At 41.0% G+C, this 24,569-nt stretch overlaps 1 protein-coding gene across 5 annotated transcripts; it reads left to right on the top strand.

The window, feature by feature from the left end:
* Window positions 1-390: 390 nt before the first annotated feature.
* med25.L (mediator complex subunit 25 L homeolog) lies at window positions 391-22,880 on the top strand. Of its 5 annotated transcripts, none has more exons than XM_018226432.2 (20): window positions 391-569; window positions 2,196-2,349; window positions 3,571-3,616; window positions 3,703-3,827; window positions 4,549-4,647; window positions 4,885-5,005; window positions 6,264-6,420; window positions 7,023-7,156; window positions 8,405-8,501; window positions 9,866-10,107; window positions 12,988-13,128; window positions 13,975-14,057; window positions 15,111-15,168; window positions 15,254-15,361; window positions 15,525-15,716; window positions 17,176-17,283; window positions 17,381-17,464; window positions 18,708-18,884; window positions 20,665-20,872; window positions 22,313-22,880. In XM_018226432.2, exons 2-20 carry the CDS (start codon window positions 2,225-2,227, stop codon window positions 22,420-22,422), a joined length of 2,415 nt encoding a protein of 804 aa, XP_018081921.1. In that variant the 5' UTR covers window positions 391-569; window positions 2,196-2,224; the 3' UTR covers window positions 22,423-22,880. The 5 variants fall into 5 exon arrangements, with proteins under 5 accessions (XP_018081921.1, XP_018081920.1, XP_041425587.1 ...); XM_018226431.2 differs by having other exon boundaries at window positions 392-569; window positions 8,408-8,501; window positions 13,972-14,057; XM_041569653.1 differs by having other exon boundaries at window positions 392-569; window positions 15,528-15,716.
* Window positions 22,881-24,569: the final 1,689 nt, after the last annotated feature.

Genomic DNA, 24,569 nt, shown 5'->3' with positions numbered 1-24,569 from the left:
ATTTCTAGCCTTATTCTATTTTAGTCTCTTGTTATAAAAGACACTGGAAAGTGATTTGGCCTCTTTGGGAAAACTGCCCCATGTTTTATTGCCCTAAAACAACAAGTCTTGGTATTAATTTTAATAAGCAAACGCTGTCCTATATGATTTTTCATCTAGTCAAATAAGCTATGAATTGAATCCTTAATTGTCAATATGTATCGTTTATGTTTCTATATAGAGCCTGGTAAGTCTAGTAAACACAGAAATCAATGGCTGACTATTTAGTCATGGTCAAATGTAGGGAGCTCAGAATCTAATGATTGTTGCTGTTTCCTTAACAAAACAACCAATGAGCCGCTCCCGCTCTCTCATCACTCCCCAGTCTCCACAAAGGAGACTGCGTGCAACGTCATAGCAACGCCGTGACGTCCACATCTCGCGCGATGAGATTTGCGGCGTCGCAATAGCCTGCCGGCCCCGCAGCCAAAGAGCTGGATGTTGATGTGGTTGCGGGGCGTTTAAGCAGCTACTGCGGGATGCGTTAAAGAAGAGCGGGACTGTCCCGCGAAAGGCGGGACTGTTGGGCGGTAGGTTGTATGGTTTCCTCACACACAATGCGTGTATCTGTATTACTGTATAATACTCTGTTATTGGACTTTTCCACCATGTGAGCGTCGCTGCCTTCTGACAGAGGGGGATGTAGGATTCAATGCAGCAAATTATGTTTGTGTTTTCCTCCTGGTACTGTATTATCCAAAAAAGCTTTATGAGACTGTAATAGAGCCCTTAGATTGTCAGCTCCGCTGGGGAAGGACTAACGTGTAGTCTCTGTATAGAATCCTCACTTCTTTCATCATACGACTAATACCTGTTCCTTTAAGATCAATGGTCTTGCTCTAAACAGGGCAAAAATTGAAAATTAAACTGAAGTCACATTCTACTTCCTGATCCCAAAGAGCAAATTCGAACAAACCACTGAGGAGCCTCTGTATAAACAAACCCCTTCCCTTCTCCCAGCTACAGCCTGTTCTATTTTAGATAAAGAGCAGTTCATTATACAGAGGCTTCACAGTGGGCTGCTGGTTTGTTTCACTTTGTTTTTTTGGGATCTCAAAGTGGAATGTAACTTAAGTCATTGTAAGCTCTTAAAGGAGAAGGAAACCCTTTACCTCCCCTAGGCCCTCCTCCCCCGGGCCTACCTCCCCCCCGGGCAAATGACGCTAAGTTGCTACTTACCCCTCGGCGCAGGTCCTGTCCCGTGGAGTTTGCATCTTCTCCCGTGTGGTCTTCTTCCTGGATTCCCTGGTGTTTGCTGGTGCATGTGCAGTAGGAGCATGCGCCGGTTGGAATCTGCTGCGCATGAGCCGAAAGTCACAGAGTTTTCCGATTTCTTTTTTTGTCAACTTCTTGACTTTTGGCGCATGCGCTGTAGATTCCAACCGGCAAATGCTCCTACTACTGCGCATGCACCACCAAACGCCGGGGAATCCAGGAAGAAGACTACACGGGAGAAGATGTCGCCTTCAAACTCCACGGGACAGGACCTGCGCCAAGGGGTAAGTAGCAACTTGGGGGCATTTGCCCGGGGGGGGTAGGTAGGTCGGGGGGAGGGGTTTTGCGCCTAAAAGGGTTCCTTCTCCTTTGAAGGGGTTGTTCACCCTCAAACAACTAGTTGTTTTCAGATAGATCACCAGAAATTATGACTTTTTCCAATTACTTTCTATTTACTGTGTGTGATTATTTTTCTAATATTCAAGTGTAAAGTGTCATTTTCACCTTCTGAAGCAGCTCTGGAAGGGGGGGGGCACCGATCCTGTAAACTGTTCTAAATGGATACATTTAGTTGATACATTTATTTTCTCTGTCCCTGCTGAGCAGAATCTCTGGGTTTCATTACAGGCAGCTGTTAGAATTGATACAATAGTTACTAATACTCCAGAGATGCTGCTGAGAAATGGATCGACTAAAAGTTGCAAAATTGTAACAGTTCAGAGTCTGCACCTGAATTACTGAGCTGCCAGACTCAAACATCAGAGACACGAACATTCAACTTTACACTTAGATATTGGAAAAACAGTAAAAAATAAGTAATGGAAAGTAACTGAAAAAAAGTTTTTATTTCTGGGGAATAATATAAAAAGAACTGAACTGAAAAAAGTGTTTGGAAGTTGAACAAACCCTTTAAGAAAAATGTGTTTTTGTTTTTCATTTAGTGTGGATCGGTCGGTGAGAGCCTTCAGCAATGGATGCAGCCACACCAGGAAATGGCGGCATAATATCAGATGTTGTCTTTGTCATAGAGGGAACGGCTAATTTAGGACCTTACTTTGAATCACTACGGAAACATTACCTGCTACCTGCAATAGAGTAAGTCCCACTTTGAATATTTGCTGAAGAAGTACTTAAAGAGATGTTGTTATGGGAAAACATGTTTTTTTTTTTTTCAAAACGCATCAGTTAATAGTATTGCTCCAGCAGAATTCTGCACTGAAATCCACTTTTCAAATTAGCAAACAGATTTTTATATATTCAATTTTGAAATCTGACATAGGGCTAGACATATTGTCAGTTTCCCAGCTGCCCCCAGACTGATTCCAGGATCTTAGAAGTAGAACAAAAACAGGGATTCACTGCTCTGACCTCTAACCCCTGTTTCCCAGAAGATCCTGCTCCAGTGGCAGGGGTATAACTACAGACCCTGTGCCTGCAGGGGGGGCAGGAGGTATAGGGGCCCTTATGAGGCCCTAATTCATATACAATTCCAATAAATATTGGTAAAACAGATATTTTGGGACCCAGGGTAGGGGGGAGTGTTTTTTTTTACCGGTTGAATTCTCCTTTAAAGGAGAACTAAAGCTTAACGAAAGAAGTAGCTTGAAATGTTGTACATTATGTTTTGTGATTCTGTACCAGCCCAAGGCAACCGCAGCCCTTTAGCAGTAAAGATCTGTGTCTCCAAAGATGCCCCAGTAGCTCCCCATCTTCTTTTCTGCTGATTCTCTGCACATGCTCTGTGCTGCTGTCACTTACTGAGCTTAGGGACCCACTCACAATATACAGTACACATAGAATAGAAATGTCACAATATAAGGCTGACTAGTAATTAATACAGATAATTACTACATGGCAGCACAGAAATCCGTGCAATTAGCATCAGAATTTAATAATCAGCCCTGTAGCATCAGCTTATATTACAGGCCAACCTCATTTTCTGCTGGATAATTAGTGACGAGCCCTAAGCTTAGCTTCTCAACAGCTGCTCAGAGCCCACTGAGCATGTGAGTGTCACAGACATTTTCCAAGATGGTGACCCCCTGTGACAAGTTTGAAGTCCTGGATCATTGCTGCTATTGACAAGCTGAAACTTTAGGCTGCTGCAATAAGTTCACTGTATAAAATGACATTTTTAGCCACATTCATTTTTAGGGTTTAGTTCTGTAAAGCAGAAGATTCCACTTTTGTCCTCTGCTGTCTACTATGTAAACAAAAAAACCCCTTTTAATATGGCATATTATTCTAAAATATTGTTATTCCTTTGAAAAAGGAGAGACAATTTCTCCTCCGTGATAGTCTTCTTTTCTGCCTTAGGTATTTTAACGGTGGACCTCCCGCAGAGACCGACTTTGGAGGAGATGTGAGTAACATCATAGACACAGCAATGTTGACGTCTGTGTATCTTTTTTAAATGTACATTTTAAATTCTGCTGTTTTGTCTTTCAGTATGGCGGCACCCAGTACAGCCTGGTCGTTTTTAATACGGTGGACTGTGCTCCAGAGTCCTACGTCCAATGTCACGCCCCCACCAGCAGTGCTTATGAATTTGTCCAGTGGCTGGACAGCATAAAGTAAGATGTTTTCTTTTCTGCTCTCAACCAGTGCTGTGACTTTCACCTGAGACAGACACATGAACATTGTTATTCAGAACCTTTTATATTCAGTCATGTGGCTCATGTAAGTTGTTGTCAACCAACAATGAACCTTGTGAAGCAGTTCTGTTATTTTAGACTGGTGCTTATTGTAGAGTCCTGCAGTCGGTCGGGGACCTGCGGGTTACCCACAAAAACCTGCGGTACCCTGCGGGTAGAAGTTCCAGGTGTGGGTATAGATGCGTGTTTGTGGATCTTCTCTATATCGATTTTTACTCCTTTTTTCTGATCACGCCTACTTCCGATGATGACACTTCTGGTTTACAATGACAGCACTTCCTGTTTTACGCCTTTTTTCTGTTCACGCCTACTTCCGATGATGACACTTCCGGTTTACAATGACAGCACTTCCTGATTCTTGATGGTCAGCGGGGTCTGGGTTGCGGATAAGGTACTTGCAGGTCGTGTAGCGGGTCCAAGTGGGTTAGAGTGCGGGTTGCGAGTCCGGGTTGCGGGTACGGGTTCCAAAAAATGGACCCGCACAGGACTCTTATGATATTGTACTAAAGATTGGTTCTGATAAGCAGCTGTATGGTTGAAAAAACAACAGGAATTAATTGATGACCCTTTCCACTATGGTCAGACAAAGAAATGCCTGTGTGCAAGCTGTTTTTGGTAACTTCTCTTTTCTTGCCTTCAGATTTATGGGAGGTGGAGGTGAGAGCTGCAGTCTGATTGCTGAGGGGCTAAGCACTGCCCTACAACTGTTCGATGACTTCAAAAAGATGAGGGAACAGATGTGAGTTTTTGTGTGTGTATAAAAATACTTTTCCATCTGTTGCCTTGGAGTGGTTAGTTATTGACCTTTAATGTTGGACTGTTATTTTTCCAGCAGAACAGAACACTCTGGTACTTGAGTAAAAATCATACACTTCTCCTGTGATAACTTATTGTAATGTTCTATAAAGGAATTGCCGTGCAAGTCCTTATTTAGTCAAGGTGTAGCTCTTTTTAACTACATTTTCTTTCCATTTAGTGGGCAGACTCACAAGGTGTGCATCTTGATTTGCAACTCCCCTCCGTATCTGCTGCCAGCTGTAGAGAGCACAACCTACTCTGGATACACAACGGAGAACCTTGTACAGAAGATTGGGGAGGTGAGTTTCTTGCTAAATGCTTTTGGTCTCATTTGTGTTCTTCATGTTCTGTCCCAATCACACCGTTTCATGTGAGCCTGTCAACTGCACCACACAGCTCCCCTGTACATATGTGCTTTTTGGACACACAACTGCTTTTTCTATGGCATTGCTTACTTTTGCCATATCATAGATAGATCGAAAGTGAATGCAAAGTGGATGCCATTGTAACTTTAAAGGAACACCAAAAATGTAATTGTATTAAACTAATGAAAACATAATCTAGTGTTACCTTGCACTTGTACAACTTGTGTGTTTGCTTCAGAAATTCTGCTATAGTTTATATAAATAAGCTGCTGTGTAGCCATGGGTGCAGCCATTCAAGGCTGAAAAAAGGCATAGGATACACAGTAGATAACAGATAAGCTCTGTAGTATACAATGGGAGTCTTCGGAACTGATCTATTATCTGCTGTTTATCTTGTGCTTGAATGGCTGCCCATGGCTACACAGCAGCTTGTTTATATAAACTATAGTTATTTTTCTGAAGCAAACACACCAGTTTTACCAGTGCAGGGCAACACTGCATTATATTGTCATTCCTTTAAAACCCCTTTTTTTTTTTCCTGGTTACTGTTCCTTTAACATGAGTGGTGAACACAGTACTACACCTTCTACTTAAATCACCAGTAATGTCCAAAAAGTGTGTGTTTTTCTATTTAAAGGAAAACTATACCTCCAAAATGAATACTTGTATTGTAAGTAAATCTTGCCCTTTTACATCTCTTGCCTTGAACCCCCATTTCGTGATGGTCTGTGTGCAGCCTCAGAGATCACCTGTCCAGAAATACTACAACTCTAACTGTAACAGGAAGGAGTGTGGAAGCAAAAGACAGAACTCTGTTAATTGGCTCATGTGATCTAAAAAGTATGGTTTGTTTGTGTGCACAGTGAATCGTACGATCCCAGGGGGCGGCCCTTATTTTTTAAAATGGCAATTTTCTACTTATGATTACCCAATGGCACATACTGCTAGAAAAGTATATTATTATGAAAATGGTGTATTTCCATGAAGCAGGGTTTTACATATGAGCTGTTTTTATGCAATATCTTTTTATAGAGACCTACAATGTTTGCGGGGGGGGGGGTATAGTTTTCCTTTAAAGTTTGTACTTGTTGTCAAGAAGCAATTTTATATGAGAGAGATATTAATTCTGTTCTGTAGACAGTCAGTGGCCAGTGGAGACTATATTTGTCTTATTTGTAATTAATTCTTTTAGAGAGGAATCCATTTCTCCATCATCTCCCCACGCAAACTGCCAGCATTACGGACTCTCTTTGAGAAAGCCATGCCTGTGGGCATGATTGAACAGCAGCCTAAGGACTATAGCCAGGATCCTCGACACATGATACTTGTACGTGGAATGGTTCTTCCAGGTCAGTGTTGAGCACCATGGACCTGATATCAACCTGTAGACCAGGGGTCCCCAACCTTTTTTACCTGTGAGCCACATTCAAATGTAAAAAGAGTTGGGGAGCAACACAAGCATAAAAGTCACTTGGGGTGCAAAATAAGGGCTGTGATTGGCTATTTGGTAGCCCCTATGTGGACTGGTAGCCTACAGGAGTCTCTACTTGGCACTATACTCAGTTTTTGCGCAACCAAAACTTGCTTTCAAGCTTGGAATTCAAAAATAAGCACCTGCTTTAAGGACCCTGAGAGCAACATGTTGCTCGCGAGCTACTGGTTGGGGACCACTGCTGTAGACCGATATGATATTGAATTTTGAAAGGAATTGTTGATTTCCATTCACTTATGGCATAAAATCAAAACTTTGTCCAATATAAAATTCTGGGTAGTCCCTACTTTTGCTTTGTCAGGACAGATTACATTATGTTTGGCTTTCCATTGTATCTGTTATCTTTGTAGCCCTATTGATTTGTATAAGTACAATTTAACAATCCGCTTAGATAATAAAAGAAAAGTATAATGTTATGATACCCTATGTTACTGTTTAATCATTGACATTCTTACACAGTAGGGGGAGCTACGTCTGTTCCAGGAGTCATTCCACTAAAACAGCCTATTTCCCAGCCGCCACTCCCAGTTATTCCACCTCAAATTGCAAATGCTCCTCCGCATCAACTCCCACCTGTCCAGCCACCTTATATGGTATGCAATTCTAGTTTAACTGTTGGTGTCAGATCACAGATTGTTTCATTATATGTGTATTAGATATATGTTATATCTATTATAGAAATCTTTTCTAGTGTCTCTTTTTTTTTTTTTTTTTTTTTTTTTTTTTTTTATGACTTAGTTTAGTCATCAAAGTTAAAGGGCAAGTTTTGTGAAAATGAAAATTTAATATATGCTTCCTCGTACTGAAATAAGAAACTTTATAAATACAATAAATTTAAATATTCTGTACTGTTTCTGCAATAATCAAGTTTATGTTTGGTATCCCCCTCTCAGCATCTGTTTCTCTTCATTCTGTCTTCATGCAGCAGTTGGGTGTCAGATAGTGATTGACAGTTAGATCTAATATATCTTATGGGGGGGGGCTTTCCTAGCAGTGCATTACAGCTCATTCAAATAACACAATAACTGCCTTTTGCACAAATTCTGCATTTAGAGAGACATGATGTCTGGTGATTTTAATAGAGTGAGCTCTAATACAACTTCTAGGCAAAAGGAGTCCCCCTATATTGGATCTAACTGTCAATAATTATCTGACACCCAACTGCTGCATGAAGACAGAATGAGGAGAAACAGATGCTGAGAGAAATAGTGAATATGAACTTGATTATTTCAGAGACAGTACAGAATATTTAATTGGTTGTATTTAGAAAGTTCCTTATTTCAGTGTGATGAACTTATATTACATTTTTATTTTCGTGATAGTTCCCCTTTAAGGTTCTGTGTTTATTTACTTTCCTCCTTTTGTGCAGATCTTTTCATGTGTGAGAGAATCTGACCATTTTCTGGAAAGTAAAGTAAATATACATTTTTTTTATACCTCTGTCTGAAAACACAGAGCTGGGTTGTTTGCAAAGGCTACACAATACTTTAGTAGTCATCATGTTCTTTTTCATATAGATTTACAGTACAGTATCGGGGATAGGTGAATGTGTGCTCAGAACATTTGTTTTGGCACTCATAAATTACTATGTTTAGGGGAGCTTAATGTTGTATACAAGTTTTCCTTCTTCTGCCTGCAAGTTTTTGTTACTACAGCTTCCAGCTTGACAGTGGATGTTTAGTTTGGACATTGCAGTTGAAGGCTAAATAACCTTTATGCTCTGTTCTTGCTCTTGTAAAGGGGAACATTAATGGGACTTAATGTATATAGATGTATGATACACAGGCTTAGCTTTTATTTCTGTCATCATGTTCTTTCGTGGACCTGTTTTTTGTTTTCAGCAGGTTCCTCCGCAGAATACTTTGACTCCAGCACATGCTGCTGCCCAGTCTGCGGTTGAAGCTGCAAAGAATCAGAAAACCAACCTCCCAAATCGCTGTAAGTTAGAAATTGCAATCCATTAGCCCCGTTTTGGATAAGTTCTTAGCTACAGTTCCTTCCAAAAAAGAGGCCTCCTGTTCTGTTATAATCTCCTGAGGAATCCATACAGGAGAAAGCTAAAGATTTTTTTTTTTTTTTTTTTTTTTTTTTTTTATTTCCTGCAGAAACTGGTTTATGTTTTTACTGATCTGTGCTTCATGTTGTTGCCCATAAAGATATTTGATGCACATGCCTTCAGGCTCCATATCATCACTGGCTGCCTGTTTTCAGAAATTAACTTGTACATAAGGTGAACTCTTTAAAGGAACCGTTCAGTGTAAAAATGAAAACTGGAAAAATAGGCTGTGCAAAATAAAAAATGTTTCTTATATAGTTAGCCAAAAATATAATGTATAAAGACTGGAGTTTCTGGATGTATAACATAACAGAACCCAACGTCCTGCTTTTCAGCTCTCTAACTTTGAGTTAGTCGGTGAGTTTAAACCTGTTGCCCAAAAAAATATTCCAAATCCTATTTTATGTTAGTCAAGCGAAATGAACATTAATTACACTGTAAAAATGATTAGAATTTTGTTTCCTTCCGTCTGTAAATTCATTATTATAACAAGCAGGCAGGAGCCATTTTGTGGACACTTATTAAGACAAGCCTTGTATCATCTCAAAATCTTGTTTGTGCACCAGAATGTGGGACCCGATGTCCATCCCCATGCCCTGGTTACACAATTAAATGGTGAAGAGAGAAGGGGGAATGTGGGGAGAGCAGTGACATCTAGTAAGTGCTGAATGGAAAGTGAAAGTAATTGCCTGCCCTGCCTCTAAGACATAGAGTAGGGGCAGGCAATATTTAATTGACAGCTGATATTTTTAAATGAGTTTACAACAACTATGAATGCTTAAATAAAAAAAAAAGAATTTGGATTTCTTGTTTAATCTGAAAATGACTTATTATACAGCTTTTTAAGTCTGGTGACAGGTCCACTTTAAGGGGGGCCACATGGAACAAAACTGACTCGTGTGCCCTCCCCCACTGCCTGGTAACCAATCAGTGGAAACCAAAAGAGCTGCAATGCAGGAAGTAGTGTTCTGTTCCGTTATACATCCAGCCTTTATACATTACATTTTTGGCTAACTAGCTATATTATACACACTTTTTTATTTTGCACAGCCTATTTACCCAGTTTTATTTTTATACTGAACAATTGCTTTAAAGAATGGGTGACATGTCGACAAAGAAAATCCTACAGAGTTTTATGGAAGTAACTGCCCTTGTTCACAGCCTGTTTTCTACTTTACAGTATTTCTTGTGGTTGTATCGTGTGATATTTCCTCCCTATTTAGTATTTCATCCATTTATTTTTTAGTTCCGCTTCCAAACCTTAATCAGATGCCGACTGCACCAGCTATCGGTTCACCATTTAACCAACCACCTGCCCCCACAATGCCTCCGATTGCTTCAGTACCCAAGATGGTTGCTTCCACTGCCTCCTTAATGACACCTGCTTCTCAATCCAGTCTTGTCACTACGGTAACCACAGGTCCTGGACCAGCACCTGTACAATTGCAGCAGCAGGGAGCTCCGCAACAGTCTGTTCCTCCACCCATGGTAAGTCAGCCTTTGGTTTTCACAATTAAACTTTGCAGGAAATCTCTTTGGCGTTTACTTGCCATCCATTGCCAGAAAAGTCATCCCTAAGCCGAGAGGCAGTTCACATCTGAGTGTATTTGAATTGATTGGGACATAGTCTTGCTATTTAGATGTTTTAGTTACTGATCTGATTAAAGGGGTTGTTCATCTTCCAACACTTTTTCCAGTTCAGTTGGTTTCAGATAGTTTGCCCGAAATAAATTATTTTTCCAATTACTTTGTTTTTTATTTGTTACCAAAGAACAGAAAAAACCCAATTGCTACAATATTAGGAGCGGCAAAATCTACAGTTTGGTACATCCAGAGAAAGAAAGAAATCACTGGTGAACTCAGTGCTTTCTTTCTGTCCAAATATTTATGGACCTAACTGTATAAACTAATAATATAATATAAACTATCAATTATGAAGACCATTTGAAAATGTTCTGTCCATACTATATTATACTAAAAGTTTACTTAAAGGGGTTGTTCACCTTCCAAACACTTTTTTCAGTTCAGTTGTTTTCAGATTTTTCCCCAGAAATAAAGACTTTTTTCAATTACTTTCCTTTGTTTATTTTTTACTGTTTTTCCAAATTCTTAGTTTAAAGTTAAATGTCCCTGTCTCTGGTGTTTGAGTCTGGCAGCTCAGTAATTCAGGTGCAGACTCTAAACTGTTTTAATTTTGCAATATTTGAGTTGATCCATTTCTCAGCAGCATCTCTGGAGTATTAGCAACTATTGTATCAGTTCTAACAGCTGCTTTTAATGAAACTCGGGGATTCTGCTCAACAGGGACAAAGATAAAAAATGGATCAATTAAATGTATCAATTTAGAACAGTTTACAGCAGCGGTCCCCAACCTTTTTTGAACCGGGGTAGGGGGTCGGCGTCCAATTCTGAAGCGCCGGTGTCCAATTCAGCGCACTGCGTTAATTGTCCCCTAGGCTCGACGGTCCAGTTCAGGACTGGCCGTGGACTTGCGGTTGGGGGCCCCTGGTTTACAGGGTCAGTGACTTCCCCCCCCCCCCAGATCTGCTTTAGAAGGTGAAAAATAAAACATTACACTTCAATATTAAAGTCTGGAAAAAGTCTTTATTTCTGGGGAACTATCTGTAACCAACTGAACTGAAAAAAGTGTTGGAAGGTGCAGGGGTGGATAATAATGAGGCTAAGCCTCCCCAAACAAACAGTGTCAAACTTCCAGAACAGGTTGACACTGTAGAAAACGTTTCCCTGGTTCACACTTCACACAGACTCACTGCGAATCTCCATAATGTAAAGCTGTCAGTGCAGCTGGAGAGACTGCATTTGCCAAGAATGAACCTCCTTCTACCTTCCGATTGGATAGTAAGCAGATAGAAGGCTGAGCATCCTCCTACTTTATAATTGTTTAGGTAACATCATGAAAAGCCTTGTTACTGTTGCCTGTCCAATCGGAATGGAGTAGGAGGAGTCAAGTTGCTTCCAAATAGAAAATTGCTTTGCTTCACTACTAAGGTAAGCCAGCTACCACTTGTTTTGTTGATTGCCACCTGTCCGGTTTTGACCGGGACAGCCTGGTATTTTGAGTGGCTGCCCGGGTCTATACTTCCTGCCTGGTTTTCCAAATAAGGAAAACCGGGCGGGATTCCCTTGATTGAGACGGCGATCGGCCAATCGAATGGTAATTTCAACAGCTTGTTCCTATTACTGCAGCCAAGTGTAAAAGGCAAAATGACACTCTCCAAATGATCTTGCTCTAGAACTCCCACCTGTGGCTAAAAGGCTGCAGCATTTTGAGAGTTATAGCTCAACAACACCTGGAAAGCTTTTCCCAATTGCTGTGATAAGACAATGTAAAGTGAACAAAAACAAAGTGAAAGGCAGATTAGAGAGAGGAGGGGGAATAACTGGAAAAACAGCATTTTGATTTATGTATTTTATTGTTGTTATAGGTGTATTATATGTATGATTGACAGTATTTTCTTCAGTGTGTGCTCCAAGTGGCACTATACCTATAACTGGCTCTGTATTTATTTGGACATATTCTGGGGTACGACACAATGAACTCACACTTTATTTCTCATATGTTTTATTGCCATTACGCATGGAATTGGTACTGTCATTTTCTGCGATGTGACCTGGGTATAATTTTCAGTATATGGTTATGTTGGTCATATTCCCAAAGTTCAAGGGGCTTTGATATGATTTTGCTTTGAGGGCCAGTATCTTCTAGCTATGCCACTGGTTATTATACAAGGATATAACACTGTATTCTGCCAAATGTTCTCAGGGCTTTATCCATTAATATGGCAATTTATTTATCCTGCAGTGTGTTCAGGTGGCATTATACATGGCATTGGCACTGCATATATATTCTGCCACATGATTAAGGGGTAATACACATGATATTGGCACTGCATTGATGAAGCATTCTGGGTAGTGATTTTTTTAGTAAATTTCTCCACCCATTGGAGTCTATGGACATCATTTTTACAGTGAAACTTGGCAAAACATTTTGCTCAACGCTAATTCTGGGGTACTATGCATTTGAAGAACAATGTGGTTTATTTTTTTAGCTTGGGTGAATTTGCATGCAGTTTGACTATAAAACCAATAGTAGAGGACATGCCTTTAATTAGCCTCCCCAAACAAAAAAATGACCCCCCGCCTATGGGAAGGTGAACAATCCCTTTAAGACTAGCACAAATAGCTGTAAAAGCTCTTGTTACTTTCCCCAAATATAACTACTTTTCTAGTGTAATTTGCTACTTGGTGCTCTGATTTGTAGCCTTCAGTTATTTGATTCTTCAGAGGCAAGAAAACTATGAATTTTACTGTTGTTTTTCTGATCAATTCTCTTGTGTCTTCAAACAGCCCATAGCAGGAGCTGCTGGGGGAGTCCAGGCCCCACAACCTTCACAGCCTCAGATGGGAACTGCACAGTTGCCCTGCACACAAACCCCTGTTAATGGCAATAAATTACTAGCCTGGAGTGGGGTGCTAGAGTGGCAGGAGGTGAGTATGCTTGAGGGGCACGGATGGGCACTGCATTGTGCATCGTTATTGTTAGAAGCCGTTATTAAAAGAGACATATAGGAGAAATGAGAAAACCCTCATTTTGTAGGCAATTATGAGTAGTGTATCTTTTACATTGTGCTAAAAATGAATATTGTCTTTAAAAATAACCCCTTTATTTGGAGCTCCCTATAGATGTTCTCTGGTCCCTGTTTCAAATGAGGGGTGGGCGTGTCCTAAGGGTCCCTGCCAGAAGCACAGTAGGAGGGAGACAGCCAATCACAGCCCTGCAGTCACACAAGCAAAGACAGGCTTCAGTTCCCTATCAGGTCCTGCTAGCTGCTGATTGGTTCCTGTCCTACAGTGCAATGAGCTGCCGGCTCCCCCGCACAGCCTGGGAATTCAGGGAGCAGGAAGTAGAGAAAAGGGAGGGATTATTAGGGTTTTTGCAGAAATATTCAATAAATCGGCCTGAAACACTACTTTTTAAAGTGCAATTCTTCTGTACCTAAATGAGTAAAATGCACTGGTACGTTCTTATTTTTTACACACTTCAAAGGAGAAGGAAACCTAGTCGGTGCAAAAACCCTCCCCCCCCTCCCGTGTGTTGCCCACCCTCCCTCCTCCCCCCTGGCCTACCCGTACCGCTGGGCAAATGCCCCTAACTTGTTACTAACCTTCTGCGCAGGTCCAGTCCACGGAGTTCACAGACAACATCTTCTTCCACACACGTCAGGGGGGGAGGGTTTTTACGCCGACTAGGTTTCCTTCTCCTTTAAGTGTACTATAACAAGTAAATGTGCCTCTGCAGCCTTAACTAAAGTGCTTATCGTTTCACTGCAGAAGCCTCGGTCAGTGTCTGTGGACAACAACGCCAAACTAACTCGCTCCCTCCCGTGTCAAGTGTACGTCAACCCTGGAGAAAATCTGTAAGTTTGTGCATATGCGTTAGTAGATTGTCACACTTATAGGCTTTACATTTAGCATGTCTAAAAGGGGTGGTTCCCCTTAACATTAACTTTTTGTATGTTATTGAATGACCTGTGCCTAGCAACTTTGCATCTTTTCTTCATTATTTATTGTTTATAAGCTTACAATTTTATTACTGTTCCTTTATATTACGTATCTTTCTATTCAGACCCTCTTCTATTCATATTCCAGTCTTTCATTTAAACGAATGCCTGGTTGCTATGGTAAACAAAACCCCAGTAACCAGCTGCTAAAATTCCAAACTAGAGAGTCATGATTTTACAATGTGTCATCTCAAGGAAATGAGTGTGTCCCTGTTTTATTCATCAAGATTAGTCATGGCACATCCCTGTTTTCAAGTTAGGAAACTGGCACTTCTTTTGTCATATTAAAGGGATTTATAATGCCGTTTTTATTTCTAAATGACACTGTTTACACTGCAAATAATTCACTCTACAAAATAAAATTTAATTCCTGAACCAGCAAGTGTATTTTTTAGTTGTAATATTGGTGTGTAGGTGCATCTCAGGTCATTTTGTCTGGTCATGTGCTTTCAGAAAGAGCCAGCACTTTAGGATGGAAGTGCTTTCTGGCAGGCTGTTATTTCTCCTACTCAATGTAACTGAATGTCTCTCAGTGGGACCTGGATTTTACTATTGGGTGCTGTTCTTAGATCTACCAGGCAGCTGTTATCTTGTGTTAGTGAGCTGTTATCTGGTTACCTTCCCATTGTTCTGTTGTTAGGCTTTGGGGGGGGGGTGATATCACTCAGAGTACAGCAGTAAAGAGTGACTGAATTTTTTCTAAGCACATGACTGGCGGCAGCTGGGAAACTGACAATATGTCAGCCCCATGTCAGATTTCAAAATTAAATATAAAAAGTTTTTTGAGAAATGGAATTCAGTGCAGAACTGATGACATTAACTGATGCGTTTTGGGAATAAAAGAATTTCCCTTGACAGTATCCCTTTAAGATATGCCTGTTCATTATTATATCATGTTTTTTTTCTCAGAAAAACAGATCAGTGGCCACAAAAACTTATCATGCAGCTCATCCCACAGCAACTTCTGGTAAGACCCGTTGTAGTATATCTATATATTATACTGGAACCCAATTTATAACCCCATTTGACTAAATGATTCTTTTCCATTTCAGACTACACTCGGACCTCTGTTCAGGAATTCTCGCATGGTTCAATTCCACTTCACCAACAAGGACCTAGAATCTCTGAAAGGCCTATACCGTATCATGGGCAGTGGCTTTGTAAGTACCATGTCTGCAACATCTCGTATAGCTTGCTGTGAAATCTTGTATTGTTCCTTTTCTTAATAATTCTTGAGGTGGGACGAAGGGATCGTTACCAAAATTGCCTCATTCCTCAACCATCACGCCATGTATCAGTTTGTTTTGTTTTTGCCTCTTCGAGCAGGCAGGTTGCGTACACTTCCCGCACACAACCCCATGTGAAGTCAGGGTCCTCATGCTTCTCTACTCCTCCAAAAAGAAGATCTTCATGGGGCTTATTCCTAATGACCAGAGCGGCTTTGTCAATGGTATCCGACAGGTGATCACAAACCATAAGCAAGTTCAGATGCAGAAGATTGACCAACAGCGAAATGTAAGGATGGTTTGTAAATCCGGCCGAAGGCTTTCCAATGTCATTATATGGGCCGCATTGCTATATTTTAGGTGATAGTATTTCTGCTGTTTTATTCCCTTGTAGAGATACACACAAGTGTGTGCTGGTTTAATCTTAAAGGGAACTCCACACAAACATAACTTAGGCTTTTTGAAAAGTAAACATAATTTCAAGCAACTTTGCAATATACATCAATTAGAAAATATGCAGATTTTTCATGATTTTTAATGGATTCTGACAGTTCCCTAAGCCTAGCCCCCTGCTCTCCTGTTGATCTGTCTGACTACTTTGCTGAGCTGACTGACTACTGTTACTTTGTATTAACAGCCGTCTGTCCTCAGCCTGCATCCTCCAAACCCCACAATTCCCTGCACACGTGATTTCAATAAGGAAAGGAACATCCCAGTGCAATGCATTGTGGGTTATGTAGTTCCTGCATGCTGTCTGTAAGCTGTGGAGAAGTTGTTACAAGTTGTAACATCAGTGTTTAGTCCCTCCTTCCCTGCCAGGATTTCAAATGATGCAGAAATCTAAACAGCTGGATTTCAGCATAGAAAATGGAATTTATTCATACTTTTTGAAGAAACGGGTAACTGTAATGGGTATATTAGGGGTTTCTGTGTTATGTGGGCCTCTTTATCAAATTTGGCTTTCTCTGGCATCTCAAGGGGGACACAGGGAACAATGGGGATAAGGTCCATCCTCCAGACCAGAGGCATGAACTTGAATATTTAAATTGAGGGGGTGTGCCAGAGCAGGCTTAACCCCCCCCACACAGTACACTGGCTGACACCAGTGGGTGAGACCCAAACAGGGCTACTTGTTTTTAGAATGGTTGGCCCCTATGAGAACACCACCGGGGTCAAATTCCTAGCCATCCGGCTATACCGACCACCCAGGGTTTGTGCTTGAGCATGCTCAGTTTGCCCCTCCTCCCCTCCCTGCTGTAATCTGAGCCCGGAGCTATAAGTGAGCAGGGAGAGACTCAGGCAGGAAGTGATGTCATACCAAACTAATTCGGCAGCTGCTATCCTAAACAAACTAAAGTGTTTTTTTTTAGAGCTTTTTACTCAGGTATGGTAAAACATTCTACAGAATAAATATAGCATTCTAGCTTGCACTATTGCAGCTAATCTATTAGCAATAAAATGCCTCCATAGCTTTCCTTCTTCTTTATAGATGAACAATCCCTTTAAAGGGGATTTTTGTTGAATGCCTTTTCCATTCAGATATATTGTATATGTCACGTGGATGATGCATCATTTTAGCTCTAGGTATATATTGATACAAAGTTAATAAGCAGTTTTGAGTGTAGATATGGACTAAACTTTTGTCTTGACATCACACGATGCTCTATATGAAACAGCATGGTTGGGATATTGTCTGTACTCGCATTCATGATGACACACACAAATTAAATCTCATTATGTCTGTTTAGATGGGAGCTGGCCAAGCTGTGGGCGCTGGATCTGTTCCTGCCAACTCTCAAGCCTTCCTCCAGAAACAGCCGGGTAATCTACCAGTGGCACAGGCTGTACCCCAACAGGTAAACTAGTTTTACATCTGCTTCAGATTTCTTATGTATGAGGGATAACGTGACTATAGAAGACAAAGCAATTGATAACATCTGCTCTTTGCTCTAGATGCAAGTCCAGCAGGTGGGCCCCGGCATGCCCTCCATCAACCAAGTCACTATGATGGATGAGCAACAGAGAGCACAGAATATGGTGAGTCTTTGCAAAAGTCCTGGCATAAATCTGAATTATTTTGCTTTCTCTGGGTGCAGTAGATCTGGATTCAGCCAAATACCAATGGAAAAAAAAGGTTTATATTTCAGGAAGTTCATAGTGTTTGTGCAGCTTTTTACATGATCCCAATTGAATGAGCTCATGCCTGAAAATATCATGTAAAAATGTGCAGATTCAGGGAAAATGGATTTTACTTAACTTAGTATGACGTTCTAGATTATTTTTTTGTCCTTGTGTGCCAGAGTAATTTCTAATACTCAGGTGATTGCACTTTCTGCCCTCTACATATATGATCATGGTTAGAACCAGGGTCTTAAGATCAAGAACAGGGCTTGTTATTATTTATCAGGCTCATTTATATTTACTACAGTGCTGCCGAGAGACCCTTTTCGTTATGTACTAGTGCAGAATAAACTATGGAATTGGGGTGCAGCATAAACCACTGCATTGGGGCACAGCGTCAACCACTGCATTGGGGCGCAACGTGTGTGTGGTTTGTTTTTTTTTGGTAAATAAAACCGTTTTGGAGTGGCGATTCCCTTTAACATTAGTAGAACTAGTCACTTGTACCCAAAGCATGCAATGCTCTGATAAATAATTGTCATACTGCAGCCCTAAACTTGGTGTTGGACTACAATTTTTTTTACCCGTGAGCCACATTCAAATGTAATAAAAATAGTTGGGGAGCAACACAAACATGAAAAAGTCCCTGGGGGTGCCAAATAAGGGCTGTGATTGGCTATTTGGTAGCCCCTATGTGGACCTGCAGCCTACAGGAGACTCTACTTGGACTTATACAGTTTTTATACAACCAAAACTTTCCTCCAAGCCTGGAATTCAAAAATAATAACCTGCTTTAAGGCCACTGGGAGCAACATCCAAGGGGTTGGTGCTGAACATGTTGTACAAGAGCCACTGGTTGGCAGATCACTGGGTTACAACCATTGTGGCACTACAGTCTTTGGATGTCCATGTGCTGCTGAGAGTTGTAGTAAAACACAACTGTCGTTGAACATGGGAGGAGGAACTCCACTTTAGAGCAGTTGTGTTATTCTCTGCTCCCAATGTGAGCGAATGTTCTTATTTTGTTGAGGGATTTTTTTTTTCTCATGGGGCGTTGGATTAAAGGAATCTGGGTAATTATTTTGAATAAATCTATTTGTGATTATAGCAGTGATTTGCTTGATAGTCACACAAGAATGTCTTTGCCGCTTTCTTCCAGCTCCACATCAGAGTGCAGCAACCACAGCAGACAGCCTCTCAGGCACCACCACAAGCCACACAAACCTCTGTTCAAGCACCTGGCCAGCCTCAGAACCCACAGGCAGGAGCAATGCTCAGACCACAGAATCCTGGTGCCAACCCACAGCTACGCAACCTCCTCCTGAGCCAACAGCCTGTAAGTATCTGGGAAACCAGAGGAAAAGAATCACACCAGACTTTCCCCCTATAGTTCTTACAGACATTAAAGGATTTTCCTGGTAACGGGAGAGAATCTTAAATGTCTGCCACACCCCTACCTCTCATTGACAACACTAGTGGTGGGGAAACTTACATTGTAAGCTCAACTGGGGATACAGCTAATGTGATTTGTTAAAGGGAAGTAAAGTCTAAAATAGAATAAGGCTAGAAATACTGTATTTTGTATACTAAACATAAACATGAACTTACTGCACCACAAGCCTAATCAAACAAATGATTTATGCTTTCAAAGTTGGCCACAGGGGGTCACCATCTTGTAACTTTGTTAAACATCTTTGCAAGACCAAGACTGTGCACATGCTCAGTGTGGTCTGGGCTGCTTAGGGATCATCATAAAATAATGGCAAATAATATCTGCCAGAAGCCGATACAGCAAGACTGATTAATAATCAGAATATACAGACTGCACTGGGTCCTGTGTTGTCATGTAATCTAATGTAGATTTTATAGTTGTATTGTTTAATACAAACTTTCTTTAACTCTGCAGAAGCAGTGGCTGCAGCAAAATAATCCTCCAAATAGAATCCCAGTTTATCTGTTTAAAACTGGCTCCATGATCTTTGTCCCTGCAGCTGGAGTTAGAAACAGTAAAGGGGATGTAAAGGAAAAATAAAATCGACTACAAATCTCTAGTCAGTCGCCAACTGCTCTACAGGGAAACAAACAAAGCTGCTTGAGTTCTGCATGACTGGGAAGTAAGGCGGGGGCTCCCCCTGCTGTTCATAAGTATGATTGTTTCCCTGCAGAGCAGTTAGGGACCGTCTGACAATTCCTATTCACAGCAGTAAATAAAGGGAGAATTTCACTGCCTACAGTCAGGTTTCTTATAAAAGCAGTACACATTTTTTAATTAAAGTATATTGGAGAGAGGTTTTTTTTTTTTTTTTTTCATTGAAGAAAGTAAAAATGGGATTTTATTTTTTTGACTTTACATGCCCTTTAAGAAAACTTTTAGTATGTTATAGAATGCCTTCTTCTTCTGACTCTTTTCACCTCTCAAATGAGGGTCAATGACCCTATCTAAAACAAATGCTCTGTAAAGCCCCCCCATACACAAGCAGATATATCCTGCCAAAAGATTTATGGGGTCCTCTGACGGGGTTACACGACTGATATGGCCGGACGTAGGCCAGATGGCGATTGGGCGGGTTTAAAAATCTATTTGGATCGAGGGCCGCATTGGTTTGTTGATGCAGTCCTCGATCCGACCGCCAGTATTCTCCTCATTGTGATCCGATCATTGGGCCACTATCAGATCAGCCCGATATCGCCCCTCCTCAAGGTGGGAATATTGTGGAGATGTTGCAGATCTCCCTATGTATGGCCAGCATCAGGCTACACATTTATTGTTATTACTATTTATTACTCATCTTTCTATTCAGCCCCTCTCCTGTTCATATTCCAGTCTCTTATTCAAATAAATGAATGGTTGCTAGTGTCATTTGGACCCTAGCAGCCAGACTGCTGAAAGCTGGAGAGTGGTTGTGTAAATAACTCAAAAACCCCAAAAAATTAAAACCAGTTGCAAATTGTCTCAAATATCAATATTGTCTCAATATCAAATATAATTTTCTACATCATACTAAAAGTTAATCAAAAGATGAAGAACCCCTGTAACTTCCATCAGTTTCAAAGAGAATGTTAAGTTACAACCTTGTTTCAAAACTGAATGTTCATTTTATTGTTCTGTTTTGCAGCCTCAGACCAGTGTCCCTCAAACACAGCAGCCATTGCACCATATGCAGCAAGCGGCCCAGGGCATGCTCCCACATCAGGCTATGGGCCAGCAGATGCAGCACCAGGCTCCAGGCCAGCAGCAACTCCAGCTTTCAGGGCAAACACTAATGCACCAAGCCCCTGCGCAGCAATGGGGTAACCAGATGCAACAGAGAGCCCCAATTCCAGGTGAGGATGTTTAGACACCAGGAGAATGGCACATTCAAAAGTGTCATTCATTGGTCTACACATACTGTCGTAACATAGTAAGTTAGGTTAAAAAAAGACACACGTCCATTACGTTGCAACCTTTTAAGTCTATAATATAACCTGCCTAACTGCTAGTTTATCCAGATGAAGGTGAAACCCCATCTGAATCCTCACCAGTTTGCCTCAGAGGGGAAAATTCCTTCCTGACTCATTTCTAAATACCTTTATTTTGCAAATATACCATAGAGACATTTCAAAAGGATGTGTTTTTTTGTTTTAAAGAAAACTAACCTTACTACTGATTTATTGAGCTCAAGCAGCAGATTGTCTTAATAAAAGTATTTAGAAGGTTTCTTACTATTCTTTTTCAATACAGTTGTTTTTAGATTGTTCCCCAGAAATAAAGACTTACCGTATATACTCGAGTATAGGCTGAGTTTTTCAGCCCCCAAAATATGCTGAAAAACTCTACCTCGGCTTATACTCGGGTCAAGTGCAAAAACGGTCGCCGGCAAGAATAGTCTCCAAGAATATTCGCTGGCTTCAAAAAACGAGACGCCGGCACCTGTGTCGCAATTAAACAAATGGGAGCAGAAACCCTCATTTTTTTGATTGAAACTTACTAGAAGCTGCTGCATTTCTCACACTAGGCTTATACTCAAGTCAATAAGCTTTCCCAGTTTTTTGGAGGTAAAATTAGGTACCTCGGCTTATACTCGGGACGGCTTATACTCTAGTATATACGGTACTGTTTTTCCAAAATCTAAGTTTAAAGTTGAATGTCCCTGTCTCTGGTGTCTCAGTCTGGCAGCTCAGTAATTCAGGTGCAGACTCTAAACTGTTACAATTTTGCAACATTGAGTCGATCAATTTCTCAGCAGCATCTCTGGAGTATTAGTAACTATTGTATCAATTATAACAGCTGCCTGTTAGCTCAGCAGGCACAGAGATAAGAAATGTATCAACTAAATGTATCCATTTAGAACAGTTTACAGGGTCGGCGACCCCCCCCCCCAGAGCTGCTTTAGAAGGTGAAAAAATACACTTTACACGGTCACACATAGAAAATAGAAAGTAATTAGAAAAAGTCGTTATTTCTGGTGATCTATCTGAAAACAACCAGTTGTTTGAAGGTGAACCACCCTTTAAAGCTATCAGCCTGTACCACTGATTCAGGGAGACCATTCCACATCTTCACAACTCTCACTGTAACAAACCCCTTCCCAATGTTTAGCCGGAACCTCTTTTTTTCTAATCGGAATGGTGATCTCGTGTCACTTTACCTTGCCATACAGTTAGCATTGACCTTTGAATAGACACTCTAACAATATAAATAAACTTTCAGAAATTGGGCTGAATGGCCTTTGTATTAGTATAAAAAGGAGCCAGTCTGAGCTGTGTATGTTGTTTGTCATTTAGGGACACTGATGATGAACACTGGCCCTCGTGGCCCTGTCCCACAGCCAGGCCTACAGCAAGTACAGGCCCAGAGTGTCATGGAAGATGACATCTTAATGGACCTTATTTGAGGATAATCTAAGGAAAAGAAGACTGTACCAATTTCCAAATGATATCAGTCCTGCAGGATTCTTCTGGAATTCATCCGCTATCAATCAACTTTTGTCGCTTTCTTGATATATTAGGTGGATTATTTGGTGGTCTCTGCTCCCTGTAGTCTAAATATTAAATCATAGGACTTGTTGAGACTCATCTGAGTAGAGTTGCTGCCTGGACTCCTTGGTTCCCCATACAGGTTTGTATATAATCCTATCCTCGCTGTTTATATTCGCCCAGGGATTGGTGTCCCCTGTTGCAGGAAAACACGGACAAACTTAAAACGTAACGCCACCGAACTGCTTCAGTTTTGACCATTGTTGACTTACAGGTCCTTTTTTATAGCAGACTTTTTCTTTTGTTATATCGGAAAATGAGCTTTTACAGGTATAAAATAAGATGTCGGGGAAAAAAAATAAAAAGTTTTAGAAAAGTCGTTTTCTCAGAATCTGTTTATTTTGTTTCTTTTTTAAATTCAGCCACCTCACAGTGTATGTGTGTGCTTAAAGGAGAAACAAACCCGTAACATAAAAAACCCCTACCCTTTGTACACCCATTTCGGAAATGTTTGTGACTTTCGGCGAATGCGGTTATTCGGGACCAGAAAATCACTCCAACTGCGCATGCGCCGAAAACGAAGGTCGGCTTCCGAAGTTTAACGAAGAGAAGAAGATGGCTGCCGTGAACTGCTGGGGGACAGAATCTGCATGAGGGGTTAGTAAAATGTGAAGGGCACCACCTAGGCTGGGGTGGGGGAGGGAGGTCTACAAAGGGTAGGGGGTTTTATGTTACAGGTTTGATTCTCCTCAGTGGCGTAACTAGATATTACTGGGCCCCACAGCAAATTATTTTTCAGGCCCCCAAAATGTTTTGGGGTTGACTTGTTTCTCCAATATTTATTGAAATTTTATATGAATTAGGGCCCATGGGGCCCCTATACCTCCTGGGCCCCCCTGCAGCCGCAGGGTCTGCTTCCTCTATAGTTACGCCCCTGATTCTCCTTTAAAGTTCAGCAATTAGTTAAATCAACTTAGACTGTATTACAGCCAAAGCCGAAGAAATTAAAAAATACCCTGGGTGAGAAGCAATTACAATTACTAACACTGCAAAAAGAGAAGCTATGACGGCACTTATAAATACATAAGGTGCCTGTCTGTTTAAGAAGCAAACAGCTATACTCAGCCTGGGATCAGAATAAAGCATGACAGCACAATGAACATTAGGACAAATCTTTTCATCCTTAAAGGAGAACTAAACCCTAATAATGAATATGGCTAAAAATGGCATATTTTAAATAATGAACTTATTGCACGAGGCTAAAGTGTCAGCTTGTCAATAGCAGCAATGATCCAGGACTTCAAACTTGTCACAGGGGGTCACCATCTTGGAAAGTGTCTGTGACACTCACATGCTCAGTGGGCTCTGAGCAGCTGTTGAGAAGCTAAGCTTAGGGCTCGTCACTAATTATCCAGCAGAAAATGAGCTTCCCCTATAATATAAGCTGATGCTACAGGGCTGATTATTAAATTCTGTTGCTAATTGCACTGGTTTCTGTACTGACATGTAGTAATTATCTGTATTAATTACTAATCAGCTTGATCTTTAAAGGATAAGTAAACTGACCAACCGAGAAAGGACTGATCTGATGTTCTTCTGGTTGGGAAAAATGAGAGTTTTATCTATGGTTTCTAATTTTTTTCCTAAGCAGAAGAACATCAGAGCAGCCCCTGTTCCTTTCTCCTGACAACTTCCCTGACTACTTGGAAGTCAGAATGGTGGGAAACTGACCAGCAGGTGGAGCTGTTGTAACAAAATTCATTGATAGTAACAGTACATGTATTACTTAATTTCCTGTTCCTTCATGTGGCAGTGGGCACCAGTGGTTTAACTCCCATCACGTGACAGGAATTGGTAAGCAATAAATAACTCCATGTCTCACTAACTTATCCTCTTTCTGTCATGTGACCTCACCCCGTGACCAGCAGGGTCTCTGGCCTTTACCTGCTGAAGCTCCGGCACTGGATATTTCTACTGATGTGAGTTCTGTGAGGGTCCAACCTGGACCAGGGCCGTCCATTGCCCGACATCCCAAGAAGCTGCAAAACCTTCGGGCACATGTGCA

The sequence above is a fragment of the Xenopus laevis genome, chromosome 7L (genome assembly GCF_017654675.1).
Source record: "Xenopus laevis strain J_2021 chromosome 7L, Xenopus_laevis_v10.1, whole genome shotgun sequence".
NCBI lineage: Eukaryota > Metazoa > Chordata > Amphibia > Anura > Pipidae > Xenopus > Xenopus laevis.
This window is presented reverse-complemented; position numbering and strand designations above follow the sequence as displayed.

What these genes read in the sequence shown, in the direction of transcription:
- med25.L (XM_018226429.2), top strand. Translation starts at nt 2,225, where the DNA reads ATGGATGCAGCCACACCAGGAAATGGCGGCATAATATCAGATGTTGTC. An exon ending in AAAAAGATGAGGGAACAGAT is followed by an intron (nt 4,648 to 4,884) that starts GTGAGTTTTTGT and finishes CTTTCCATTTAG; the next exon opens with TGGGCAGACTCACAAGGTGT. An exon ending in TCCTCCTGAGCCAACAGCCT is followed by an intron (nt 18,885 to 20,664) that starts GTAAGTATCTGG and finishes TCTGTTTTGCAG; the next exon opens with CCTCAGACCAGTGTCCCTCA.